This window comes from Pelodiscus sinensis, chromosome 3 (genome assembly GCF_052426305.1).
Source record: "Pelodiscus sinensis isolate ZL-2025 chromosome 3, ASM5242630v1, whole genome shotgun sequence".
Classification (NCBI taxonomy): domain Eukaryota; kingdom Metazoa; phylum Chordata; order Testudines; family Trionychidae; genus Pelodiscus; species Pelodiscus sinensis.
This window is the reverse complement of record NC_143054.1, coordinates 126,405,102-126,419,554: the sequence shown is the minus strand read 5'-3', so window position 1 is coordinate 126,419,554 and position 14,453 is coordinate 126,405,102. Positions and strand designations below refer to the sequence as shown.

At 39.3% G+C, this 14,453-nt stretch overlaps 1 protein-coding gene across 1 annotated transcript in view; it reads right to left on the bottom strand.

The window, feature by feature from the left end:
• Positions 1 to 14,453, bottom strand: part of DISC1 (DISC1 scaffold protein) — a 273,630-nt gene that overhangs the window by 68,846 nt on the left and 190,331 nt on the right. The window contains 1 exon segment of the mRNA XM_089777362.1: positions 2,216 to 2,276. Coding sequence (XP_089633488.1) covers positions 2,216 to 2,276 — 61 coding nt within the window.

Here is a 14,453-nt window from a genome sequence, read left to right as displayed (position 1 = left end):
GTTCCCAATGGTGCCGGACCATCAGAAGTGCCAGAGCATTGGACGCGGACCTATGGAGTTTTACTGTATTTAGTTCTCAGTAAACCTGATGACTAGGGGTTGCCAGATGGTTTCCAACAAAAATACTGGACACACTTGACATTACATCACAATCTACATTACATTTTATTTAGAAAATACCAGACATTTATATTTTCTCAATTTGTTTCCCAAACAGAAAGCTCAAATACTGGACTGTCCAGTTCAAAACTGGACACCTGGCAACCCTAATGATGACAGAAACCTCTAAGTAATAAAACATGAAGACCTATAATGTAGTTTCAGTAAAAAAAATCCAGATTGGATCAGACATAGGAAACTCTACACAGTACTAAGGAATGCAACCTATCAATGCAATTTAAACATATTGCATTACCACTCACTATATTGCTGAAGTCTGTTAGAACTAGTTTGAAATGTTCGCCCCTTGTTGATAAAGAAATAACTTGACAGCATGGGCTTTCAATATATAGCATAGTGCCACAGGAGGGTTTAACTTTCAATATTTTCTCAGAAATGACACACTTCAACAAAACAGGATGAATACCAGCATGGTGGCATCGCTAAATCCAGCACAAATTTCAGTCTCAGAAATGAGAGAGAGGGGTAGGAGGCAGACGCATGACACATACTCTTTCAAAACCCATTAAACAGCTCAGAGTGTACAAAACACATAAAACCCCCTAGTATTAGAAGAACAGTAATGCAGAAAAAAGTTTTGGGTTGGCATGAGAACTCAAATGCAATATTTAATTTTTTTAAAGCAATTCAACATTTAACTACAAAGCTAGCAGCAATGCTGTCCACAACCGTAAAACCTCCCACTGAAGAAAATGAAAATGACATTTCTCTACAGATTTTCCCTCTGGTTAACTATTAAAGGGAAAATGATTCTCTTTGTTGGAGGCTCTGTTGTAGTGATATAAATCCATGAAACGCTAACACTATACTAAGCCATGCTATACCATATTCTTTCAGAAGCTGTATTCTTGATGAAAATTTAAACAAACAAGATTTTGCACTATGATTTTGATTTACTGCTAAATTTACTGCTTTAACATAATCAATATTTAGTATTCAGAAGTACATATGAACAGGTCTAAAATCCTGGAGTCTTCCCTCTGCCAATATGGTAAATATTGCATGGGTAGTATTCTCAATTCCAGTCCAGCAGAACAAAGAAGATTTTTATACACATCAACAATGGAATGTAGCCAGACTTTTAAAAGAATGTAAATAATTCTTTAAAACATAGTCCATTCTAACAGATGGTTCCATTACAACAGCAACATCATACCTGGTAATAAGCTTGGGAAAGGCAAGGCAACCCTTGAGGGAGGCACAAGAGTTCTTCATGTAGCAAGAAGATTAAATATTAATCCTTGTGGTAGTTTAAATATGTATTTGGAGTAGGGTTATACTTAAAACAGCTATATTGTTGTCTTAGTTTCTATTAATTTGTGGGGGGGTAGAGAGGAAAGAAAAATTTCATTATATTTTTCAGAACCATTCAAAATTAAGTGGATCAATACTTAATACATGAGAGCACAGAGTTCATGGGAAAAGTTATCTGGCCCAACTAGTACTTTTGAGTACAAGTGCCAGAGGGGCAGGTGGTTTTAAATCAATGTTGTGCTCCCCATAACTCAAGGTTGCCAGACTAGTCTGCAACTTAAAATAGAGCTGTCTCATGGTCATACGGACAGCTTGCACTAAGGTGGATGCAGTGCTATCCTGACCATGTCCCTTTCCTGCCATATCACACCCTCTATGTCAGTGATCAGCTGACATGGGTATATGACTAATCTATACCCCTAAAGAATACTCTCATACCAGGGGAATCAGCTAACTGGCTATGAGTCAACAATGTTTACATGATCACTTTCCACTAGCAGAGTAGTGCAAAGCAGATGCAGCATGATCCACAATATAGAAACTTATGCGACTTCCATGTCTTTGTTTTTTTTTTTTAAATAAGATTTTGTTGCACTTTTCAGGATGCTGGAAAGAAAGATTAATAACAAAAAATCCCCTTTGAAACTTTACTTTCTAAATTCTGTGTTTTGCTGGGGTTTTTTAAATGTGTTTTGAAGAGTTCTCCAACATGCTAAAACCACATTTACATTTATAAAGAAACATTTAATTCTTTTAAATGTTTCCACCATGCCATCATTACCTATGCAGCTTATTCTCCAGCATCTCCATGAATTTCATAGCATTTTCCTTCACGTTTGTCTCTGCAAGATAAAAGTCAAAGTTAGAGAGTGTTGCAGTAGTTTAAATGTAATTTATCTACTCTTATTATTTACTCAGGAATCAAGATGAAGAGGTACTACATAGATTAGTGAAAAAATGTCCCTCAATTTTTTAGGTTTTTTTCATTCCATCTTACACACACTATTATATATGTATCAGTTTGAAGGTGAATTCTACTAGTATTTTTATATAAAAATTAGGATCTGAATGTTTTCCCTACCTTTAAAATCAAAAGCGCATATTAAATTAATGTGTTTAAATTATTATTATTGCTAAATTCTGCTCTCAGCTATGTAATGCAGGTGGTAAAGAGAAGAAAAAGACATGAGTAGATTTTTCTCATCACACAAGCAACTGAGCTAGATTCTGCCATTATGACAGAAGCCTGCCAGATGGGTTCAGCTATTGTGCCAGTCCATGCTCAAGATTCCTTAAAAAAAAAAAATCCAACCTTAATGAAACATATAGGACAAGACTGAAGCTTTCCCAAGCTACCAATTTTAATTGAATTTAAACGCTCTTTTCTTGAGATTGTTCCCCCAATCCAGGCAATGTTCTAAGATCTAGTAATAAGTGGGACTTGGACATTAGTTGATATGTGTGAGGATCTCATAGTAACTTCACATCTCAAGAGGTTGCTCTATGTCATTCATTCCACATGAAAGAAGGAATATTATTAGACTTCATTCCAATGGATATTATTCAACCTTATAATGCACACTGCACTAAACATGTCTTTTTTTTGACTATCCACATGCCTGGATAAGATGCAAAAAAGATATAAATCCTTTCTTGAAGGACAGAAGCATTCAATGGGTCAACATTTCCATGTTGTTGGAAAGAGTTCTTCATTATTGTCTCTAACCAAAGTTACTGTCTCTACATCACATGGGAATACTGAATTTCTTAAACTGATAATGGAAACTATACTAGCTTTTGATAGACTATTCTTCCAAATAAGCTACGGGGCTGTAAACTTTGTTGCTTCTGTAGACTGAACTCATTCCATACACAAAGGGTCCCTTGCATGCCGCCTTCATCTACCCAACGATTTGTAATCTATTAATTTTTTTCTGTCTCACAGAAAAGTCATTAGGGAGGTGAGGTGAGGGGAAACATTTTAAGTTCCATTGGAAGGATGAACAGAGTTGAAAGAGGTGGGGTAGGTGTTTGGCTGGAACGTCTAGCAGCTGCCATCAACAAGTTCTGTAATTTGCAGACAGTTACAGATGATGGGTGTGACAAACTCGTGTCCGAAGCTGTGTCCCCCTCCAATTTTTTATTTCTTCGAGTTTTTTCAATTTCTCCCTACATCAGTTGAGTTCTGCTCACAGTGATGCCTAGAAGATTCCCTAAATTTTGGTAATTGATCAGATGTCCTGTTAAAAATTATCAGGTTACATCCAAACATACAGAAAAATTCCATAAAGTTGAGTGAAGGCCTCACTTTGCTCAGCCACTCGGATATGATTGTTTCTACAGATGATAGTCTTGAAAAGCCTCAAATTGACCTTCAAGAGGCGCTATTGAACACAGCCACATGCTATGACCCAGAAGGATCAAGGACAGCTATGCATAAATAAAACTGCATCTATTTATATTTACAATTCTGCATTTCTGCAAGCAAAGTGCTAGTGAATGTTATACAAATAGGTTATATAAAGGATTGTAGAGGTAGTGGAAGTCAATGCACAGTTTCTCTACCTCATACCAAAGAGAATTTTATATCAAAACTCATAATAGGAAAAACTATACTTCAAATCTTATAAAAGTACAGAATCTGATTTTTTTTAAATACTTTTTATTCCAGTTTTCCCTAAAAGATTTATCTGGGAAGCCCAAGAGACCTAGAAAGACTATAAGCCTTCCTTTAATCATATAGTATAATTTTAGCTAAAAGAAAATCTAATTTTCAAACTATTTTATTTGTCTGTTACAAATGTTTTAACTTTTGGTTTGACACATACTTTGAGAAAGAATAGCTTTAGTATGTATGGCTGCAGTGCTCTTCGTTCAGTTGCCACTGCCATAATGCCCTTGAACATGAGATTTCAACTTCTTCCTGATATAAATGTCAACAGATATTAATTTTTCTGAGAGGGAGAGAAAGGGTGGAAAATCTGTTTCACACGTACTTTGTTTCTAACTGATATAATGACTTCTTCTCTTTCATGAAAGATAAACTCTTCTTCCAATTTCTCCTGCTGTGCTTGTCATATTTTAATTGGACATGATCTGATACAGTAATTCTCGCTTTCACAGTTCAGTCCTGCCCCTACATGTTATTTTACAATGCCCTTGAAGCACACAGCTTAATAAATCAGCATTATTCAATGACAAAAAGTAACATACAAGAGAACACTACTAGCACAACATGGGTCGGTTAAATGCTAACACTCATTTGAAAATATCTTCACATCACTAAGCCACATACACCCCTGCCAAATGTTTTAACTAAATTAAGAGGAACACAAACTTTCTACGGATCTCTCCTCTTACAGCAGACTAATGTTGCTTCCTTGCTTTACTGTGCATATAACTGAAAGAGTTGTGACCCGAAGGCTTTTAACTATTTAAAAATTCTATTTGTGTTCCTTTGAATTTCAAGAAGCACCATGACAAGTGTGTGAGTATTTCAGACCTTTGGACCATCCATTGGAAATAGAGGATAAGCGGCAGATTCCTAGATTTTGTTTTAATTTAACAACAATCACTCATCACCATTTGGTGTTAAAATACTCAAGCCAAAATCAGTACCTGAGTCTCTTAAATGTAGCTCAGGAAGTACTTGATGATGGAAGAGACAATAATTTATTAAATTGTATACTGCATAAACATAAACATACAGAAGTTTATTTTTAAATTAAATCAAATGGTCTATTTTTTGACCAGTGCTCTGGGGATTTACATGCTTCACTGTTATTGCCAATTAAGGGGAGTTACCCAAACAAACAGTGTAAATCTTAATGGAAAAATAGACCCCAGAGTATCTGCTGAGACCAGAAATAGGACTTTCCCACAAAATCATAATCTGGGACTGTAACACATTTTCTTCTTCCTCCTGGGGCCTGACAGCCTGAGTCAAGTCTTACAAACAATCAAGGTCAGGTGCAGCCGACTCTCAGTGGTATTCTTGCATTCTCCTTTCTAACAGCCATACAACATTTACCAGTAAAATAATGGAAACATTCTGTTTGGTACAGTTAGGAATAATCCATAATCTGTATCTAGGATTGAAAAAAGTAGTGGGGTTTGCAGGCAAGGTTAGAATGTGAAGATCCATGCCCCTATTACATTACATTTCTGGGCCAACTCAAACAAAACTGCTACTGACTTCATTGAGAATTTTGTCTGACAAAGGTTTGAGGGTAAAATTCAGCTCTGTTATATGGGGAGTGATGCAGCAGTCAATGCATTTACTTCAGTGTACCTATGTGGATGGAACAGAGCGTAACTGGTCCTTGAGTAAGTACAGCAGGATTTGGCTTTTAAAATGTAAAAAGGGATTTTTTTAAAAAATAAAGCAGCAGACCACTAACTGAAAGGCTTTGCTCTTTTCTATGAGAGTGGAAGGCTGCTGAATGAAATGATTGAAATCATACAGTATTCTGAAAACCATGCCAAAACTTCAGTGTATTGGAAGTTTTACTTGCAAAGCCAGTCAAACTTCGAGAGGTGGCATTTTAACTTCTCAAGCCATAAGTCAAGCTCAGTTATCAAGCCACAACAGCAGTAGAAAGATCTTGGATTGCAAAGCACCAATTTTGCACTCCATAGACATAGGAGGAAAAATCCAAAAGAACATGTTTTATGGGAAGAAACATTGACTCTAACCAGTGCATTTCTATGGGACACATTAACATAGGCTGGACCACACTGGTCCGGCATCTTCAGGACCTGACCAGTCTTGGACAAGGGAGTTTGCTGGACCAGAAAAGATTTCCCCATTGGGCTCCTCTCCCCAGCCTCCTGGCTTTGTGAGGTACAGCAGCCCTGTTAGAGCTCCTGATGGCCCTGCTGGCCTCGTGGCAGCTCCACCACAGGCCTCGCAGCACCTCCATCGCCAGCCTCGTGGCAGCTTTGCTACCTACCCCTGCAGAGCTCCCAGCAGCCCAGCTGGCTGTGGGCTTTGCTGTCGCGTGAGCTCTGCCCCCCCCCTCCAGCTTCCCGGCCCCATAGTCTCCGCTGCCCCCACTGGTGGGCTCTGTTCCTAGCCACTGGGAACCACGGATGTTGCCGGAATAGACAGTCCTGGACTACAGAGGTTCAACCGGTAGAAGGATAACCCCCTGTGGAAAAGGCAGGGATTAAGAATGGAAAATGGTGAATTGCATGGAAGAAAGAATATATTCTAGAAAGGTTGTCATTCTTTCCTGGATTAAAGGTTATTTTCAAGTAACAATAATAAGAGTTAAAAAGAAAACACGCAGATGCTTCGAAGTACTTTAAATCCTCAAGTTTCAAACTATAAATCAATTTTACTTGATAGGATTTAAAAAGAAATTTCCCCATGGGACAGATTATTTTAATATCGCATACTGCAGGTATTCTTCCACTGAAGCATCTGAAACCAGCCAGTGTCCATGGCAGGACACTGCCCTCAATGGACCACAGCTTTGATCCAGTATGGCAATTAAGGAATCTAGATCAAGGATCTCAAACTCCCAGCCCGCAGGCTATCCCCCAGCCAGAACAGTTGCATAATCTGGCACAGAAGTCCTAGCCAGTTGGAGGTGGGTGGGTGTTTTTGGGGGGGGGGGAGGGAGAGACTCTCTATTCCCGTCTTTTAATCCCTGCCCTCTCCTCCCCCCATGGTGTAGCGCAGCAGAAACGGTCAAGCCTCCCCATGGCAGTGGGCTTCCACTGCTGCTGCATCCCTCCCCAGTAATCCCAGAAGCTATGTCCCTTGGGGGACAGGATGCCATGGAGGGAGAGGGTGGAGTGATGGTGAGAAGGGGTGGCGTTTGGGGGACAGAAACAGACAAGCCCCCCCCCCCCACCCGGGGACTCCCAGGCTGGATTGTACAACTGCTCTATCCAGGAATGGCCCATGGACCAGGAGTCTGAGATCCCTGATCTAGACAGAAAATTCTACCACCATATAATATTCCACACACTCTCATCTCAACCTTTATACACTTCACAAGCAACTTTAACATCCCCATTAAAAACTATGCAAAAATATGTTAGAAGATAAAACTAATCAACTACTAGGAAAATGAATGGATTTTCTGGAACTAGTTAACTAGCTCATTCTCTTATTACATGTATAGGGCTGTCTCATTACTCCCTTAAATCCACAGGAAACTTCTTCAGAAAAGTGGGATTTTTTTTTTTTTTACTTGGCCCTATCTGGCCTATTCATTCAGCAGCAAGATCAGGAAATATCAATCTGGTGCAGGGATTACCATAGCAATAAATAAGCCTTTTCCACATGCTGAATGTGTCGCATCTCGGTATGCCATGATAACAGAGATTTCACTGAGTGCATTCTCCAACTTCTCAGCTATTGAACACAAGGGGTATGTCTAGACTACATGGCTCCATTGACGGAGCCATGTAAATTAGTTTATTCAGCATAGTCAAAGAGGCAGGGTTTTAAATAATCCCTGCTTCATTAAAATAAACGTGGCCGCCACGCTGTGCTGCCGATCAGCTGATGCGACACAGCGTGGCAGTCTAGATACGTATCTGTCAGCTGGGGAAGCCTTTGCCGACTGATCCCTTAAACCTCGTTTCACGAGGCAAAATGTTTTTTGCACTAGGTATTTACATTTTTTATTAAAAATAGTTTTGTTTAAGGCAAGAATAAAGTAATTGAGGTGATTGATCAATTGTTTTGTTAGTTAAAAGGGGGAAGGGCTTTGAAGATGCTGTAATTTTTCTAAGGTGTTATGATAAACATTGCTGGCCATTCATTTGTTTCGATCAATTTCATCAATCGCTATGCCTTCCAACATACTCGACTGTGCGCAACAAATGGCTGAGTTGGCGCAAAATATTGAGAGCTAAGGTTCACAACTGCTCTATAAACCGTGGTCTCTTGTAGTTTGTGGACAGTGACCGCATAAGCATGGATGACTGGAAGCATTCGCCGCTCCATCAAGCTGTCTCCAAAATTCGCTTGAAATTGACATGTAATTGGCTCGATGATGTGCTTTGCGACATCACTTTTGAATTCCATTTCAACTTTAGGGATATTGGTTTTGTGAATTTGGTTGAGGTGGCAGTAGGGCCATATTATATTGGTGATGGTGCCAATTTTGCCGTTGACCAAGCCTATTCAAGAATGGTGTTCGTTTAATAGAAAGATCATCCAATAATAATAATAATAATAGTAATGAAAAGGTACATGCTCTAGGGTGGGGTGGGGGATAAGGGGTTCAGTATGCAGGCTGCCCTAGAGAGAGATGACTACCAGTCTTCCCCTGCCATCCCAGTCCCAGTTTCTTTCCCCATTCCCCTGCCACTCTGCAGTTCCAGTTTTTCCATACCCTTAGATTCCTTGTCCCAATCTACTCCCCTAGCCACCCTTCCTGACCCCGGGGGTAGTGTCTTGTCCCCTTTGCATTTGAATCAGGCAGTATCCTCCTCTATGCTGACTGGATCCAGCAAGGGTGTCATAAGCAGCAAAGGAGGGATAGTCTTGCTGCTCTTAATTCAGATATCCATCCTGGATTCAGCATGGCGCACAATAGCCCAGAACTGTAATTGCAGAGACAGTCCTTCTCAGCCTGAAGCTGAAACCCAATATGGAGAGAATCTTTGGGACATTTTGCAGTTAAAAATCTAAGAAGTCTCTGTTGAGCATGTGACAACTACGATTTATCAAAGGCTTTTTATAACGTGGTCACACTTTCCTGGATTTTCATTGGGATGTCAAAAGGCATAATCCTAATCCCGAAGTCTCACCAAGCCACATTTCAAGTCCCCGATCCAAAGCATGGCATTTCTATATTTTCAGAAAAAGCCTCCATAATTATTTAACATGGTAAAAGAATGTATTTCCCCCCCAAGCCTTTTTCACTGAAATGGCTGAGCTGTTTTGACTGAATTTTTCCAGAACAATTCAGACCATGGTAAACATTTGGCATGAAATTTTTCAGCCCAAAGGCTTATAACTTTGCCAAAATGTAACCAACTGAAACCAAGGTCTTACAATGGGATGTACTAAGCAAATTAAATAATAAATGGTGCTCTCGGCCCTACCACCTACAATAATATAGGCAATCTATTGATCAGAGTAGGACATAAAAGGCATAAAAGTGGGGATATAAAACATTCTACATAAAGAGAGACACTCAAAACAGATGTTCCGAAAAACTGCCTGCTGAACCTACTGCACTGTACCACTGTACAAGGTACTTTTTATCTAATCAGTGATGATTAAATTGCTCAAATTGAATGGAATTACCATAGCTTCATATGGATTTTAAGCTTCCTTTAGAGTTTAGTAAATCTAGAAAACTAAACATAGGGTAGCTTCTCACATAGCATTTTTGGGGGGAGGGGTAATTAATAAATAATACCTTTAAAAGCAAAGTAGGTTAATGTTTTCAAAGTTATGCTTAATTATTTACTCTGTATAACAAATTTAAGACTTCTAAACTAAACCATTATAACTATTAATATTCCATTAGTAACTAGAGGCGACAAACAAAACGGGGCTCCATTATGTGAGGCATTGAACAAACATATATGAACTGAAGAGTGGCAGGGGAATGGGGAAAGAAACTGGTACTGGGATGGCAGGGGAAGACTGGTAGTCATCTCTCCCTAGGGCAGCCTGCATACTGAACCCCTTATCCCCCACCCCACTCCAGAGTATGTACCTTTTCATTATTTATTATTATTATTATTATTAGACAATCTTTCTATTAAACGAACACCATTCTTGAATAGGCTTGGTCAACAGCAAAATTGGCACCATCACCAATCAGGTTGCTGTCCTGAAAAGCTGATGATTTTAATAGACTTAACACAGAAAGAGGGTGAGTGGGTTAAAAGGTTCACAGAAAAGTGACTTGCCCAGGCTGTGTCCAGACTCAGGGGTTTTTTCGAAAAAAGTAGCCTTTTTTCGAAAAAACTTCCCCTGCGTCCAGACTCAAGCCGCGTTCTTTCGAAATTAATTCGAAAGAACACGGCTTTTCTTTCGATGGCGGTAAACCTCAATTTACGAGGAAGAACGCCTTCTTTCGAAAGTTCCTCTTTCGAAAGAAGGCGTTCTTCAATGAAAATAGGGCTTCTTCAAAAGAGAGCATCCAGACTCACTGGATGCTTTCTTTCGAAAAAGCAAGCCGCTTTTTCGAAATTTCTCCGTGCAGTCTAGACGCTCTCTTTCGAAAGAGACTTGCAGTCTAGACATAGCCCCAGAGTCACACGGGAGATCAGGAAGGGTCTTCCTCTCTCCCAATCCCAGTGCCTTATCTAGTAAGCAAGCGGAGTCTCTGATAATCATATGCAGGATAGGTGCATCTGTTGAGCATGGACTATGGTATGTTTGTTTATATTTTAACAGCACTCAGCAATTACAACTGTTCTGTTTGGGGCCCACTGACAGGAAGAAGTTTGAATCTGAACCTAGATCTGAAATGCGATCTCTCAGGTGGCATAGTGAGGTGGATGGACAGCCTTTGCAGAAATAGAAATTCAACTCCAAATCTGGATCAAAACTATGTGGCTACAGCCCATCTCTGTTAGAAATACAAGCAGTTGTCCTCCTCAAAGTTATCTATATTCTGATCCATATTCTGACAATGCTAGGAATATAGGAAACCCAGATGCATCTTCATCACAAATTGGGGTCTTCAGTGCAGTAGAGCCAGCAAAGTTGTCTGTTCTCATTTCTAGCTGATTTTACAGGGCTACAATGGAGAGCCTGGACATCTCTTTAAGCGACTGGAAACCAATGACTGTCTACACCATATGACCAGCCTGCTCTGCAGCTTGCTAGTGATCAAAAGACCACAGCTGAGGAATTATTATATTATGTACTAGCTACACAATACTGTATGTCTGTCAAAAGTTACTGAAACACTTGGGCTACATCTAGACTGCTTTCTTCTGCCAAAAGATATGCAAATTTGGAGCTAATTTGCATATCTTCTTCCAAGCGTGGAAAAAACCCGTTTTTCGAAAGAACCCTTCTTCCTAAGAAAATTAGGTGTGCAGGGTTCCTTCAAAAAGGGGATTTTTCCCCCCAAAAGAACCACATCTAAATTGCTTTCTTTTTCAACAAAACCTCTTCCGATAAAGCAATTGGAAGAAGATATGCAAATTCGCCCCGAATTTGCATATCTTCTTTCGGCAAAAGAAAGCATTCTAGATGTAGCCTTGGTGGCCTATTCTGATTTCTTCTCATTGTGGTTCTTCAACTGAGCCAGAAACATACTATACTATCGTAGTCGTTAAATTGAAGACCACACCATTTAAAATGAGTGGCTCTATGTCAAAAACAATCTCTAGAAATTCTCCCAACCAAGGTCAGAATTTTATGCCATTCATAATGTGGCTTCTCAGCATTCAATCTGGGCTGTACAATCTGGGCAGAACCCAGCTATGCACAGTGGCTCCTCTTCAGCCAAGATGACAAAATGTAATTTTGTGCTACACCAAATGTAATTACAGGTGCAGAAGGGTCTGTGCATTACAGACTCATTTATGGAACACAAACACTGCAGAGATATGCAGCCAAGAAGATGTGTGTAGAACAGCCATGGTTTTTGACTACTGAAAGAGATATAGGAGAATACCAGCACAAGTGGAAGAACTCTGGAAAGTGGTAAAGATGAAAATGTGGTGAAGAAAGAATGCACTGTGGCAACTGAAAAAGGAAAATGACAAGCACTTGTTTTCACTTCAGTGCAGTACATGGTGGGTGAGTCATTCGTACTTCAGATTATTTTAAAGCAAGGAAAGTGGCAGAATCACTCAGGCCTGGCCTGCATTACAGAGTTAGGTTGACGTCAGCTTACATCAATCTAACTCTGTGTCTACACTGCAATACCGCTTCTGGCAATGTAAACTGTGCACTATTCCATCCTAATAACTCCACTTTCACACAAGGCATAACACTTAGATTGATGAAGGTTAGGTCGATGCAGTGTCAGAGTTGACTGTTCTGGCTGTCAGCCCTGACAGCTTTCAGCCCAGAACTCCACCACCCAGGAATAACAGCTGGTGCTCCAACAATAGGGCTGGCCATACTGTCAGTTAAATTGATGGAAGTGCTCCGGGTGAGGCTGTGCCCTGCCGAAAGAAGGAGAGTAATGTGGATATGAAAAATCGATGTAATTACTGTGGGGGCTGTAGGTTGCTCTAACTTAAATCCACTTAATTTTATGATGTAGGCTTTCCCTTGGAGAAGATGAGAAATAATATTCAAGTAGAATATTGTCCCATAGCTACAAGGAAAAGAACATTCAATGTAACAGACAATTTGAAACAACCGTGGAATATCAATTAAGTAGATACAAATCTTATCACCATTTAATGAATGTGCATTCCTTTAATTCTCAAAACATGCACACTTACCCTGCATGCAGCCCAAGACCAATGGGATCTTAGAAAGAGCATAATATGAAATTAACATGCATTAGTTTATGTTTCCATGGACTGAGTCATTCCATGGGCTAGGGATTGTTCCTAGCTCTAGGCAAATGAGTCAGGAGGTGATGTGAGAAGCAGAATGCACAAGGAACCTTCCCACCCATCCCGACACTGATGATAGGCACAACCTTGTCTTTATCTACCTTCCTCCTGAAACATTCCCACTGTGGGACTTCAGTTTAAAGAGACAACAAAGCCTTATGTCTAAGTAAGAGTGTCTCTACTGATTACACTAAATGCTAGAGCCAAACGGTATGGAATTTAAGTGAGAAGACGATGGATTAAAGTTTCAAAGCAGAGCACAACAGATATAGACACAAAAACGTGTGCATACAAAGAACCCTTTTAAAATCCAAACTTGCTTGTATGTACCATAGTTACCTAAATAGCATGTACCAGAGGTACAATTTGGGCAAGCACAGTTTAGCAACCAGATATCTTCAAAGCAGGTTACCAGGTACGGTCATTAATTTATAGTCAGTTGACTTTAAAATAATACTTACTGTATAAAATATTACCAGTTTCTATATATACTTTTTAGTGCAAAAAGTTAATATGCTAGACCTCTATACAGAGACAGCTTTAATAACATTGGTTTAAGAGGGTCCAAGTGAAGAGATTTTTTATAACAAGATCATAAATTACAGTTTCCAAATGAGTTATATCTACCTTGTTCATTTGTACAATAAAACAAAGGATACAATTATAATGAAAGACAGAACCTATTATACTGCAGTGTAATTTCTGTTATACTGTGTAATTTCCAGCTCTATTACTCTACAAGGGATTGTGGTATTTTTTTCTTACTATCATTCCCTGTCACTGGAGTCAGAGATAAGTATGCAGTTTCTCCTTATCACCTGAATAAATAATAAAATATTTGAGCTGGCTGGTAACCTTTCTGATAAAAAGAAAGACTTAATACTTATTTTGGTTTGAAGAGATAATGAAAGAAGCAGCCCTATTACCAGTTCAAAATTCCCTTCTAGATGGAAGTGGACAGTTTCAGTACCTATGGAAAAGCATTTATTTGAATTAAACCACAAGTGTTCTGTTACAGTAATGTCCAGGATCTGAACTAAATGCACAAGAGAAAGGAAACTGAAACCCTGTCCTTAACACAGGGTCTAGCTCTTACATATATGGTAAGTGAAGTCATTCATTGCTTAAAAACTCCACATTGATTGAGCCCAATAGTTCTAATTTTGTTGCACTTTGTCATGAAGCTGCATCTGTGTTTCCCATATTCCCAGCACTGTCATTACTTCCCGTGTTTTCTGTACAGTCTCTCTCCAGCTTGCCCCATTCTTCTTCCTAAAACTCTTTACCCATCTTTGTTTTTTGTAATTTTACTTTGTCACATTTTTCCCAGTTGTCCTTTTTTCTCTCCTCCCTTTTCCCCCCCATATATGAGCAATATATGCAAATATTTGCCAAGCATAATTCTCCAAATAAAAAAGAAGTCTGGAAGAAGTTTTAACCTTAATTGTGAGCGCAAATGTTGTTAGTTTAACTTTTTTGACACTGACCATTTTTCAGGTGATATTTGA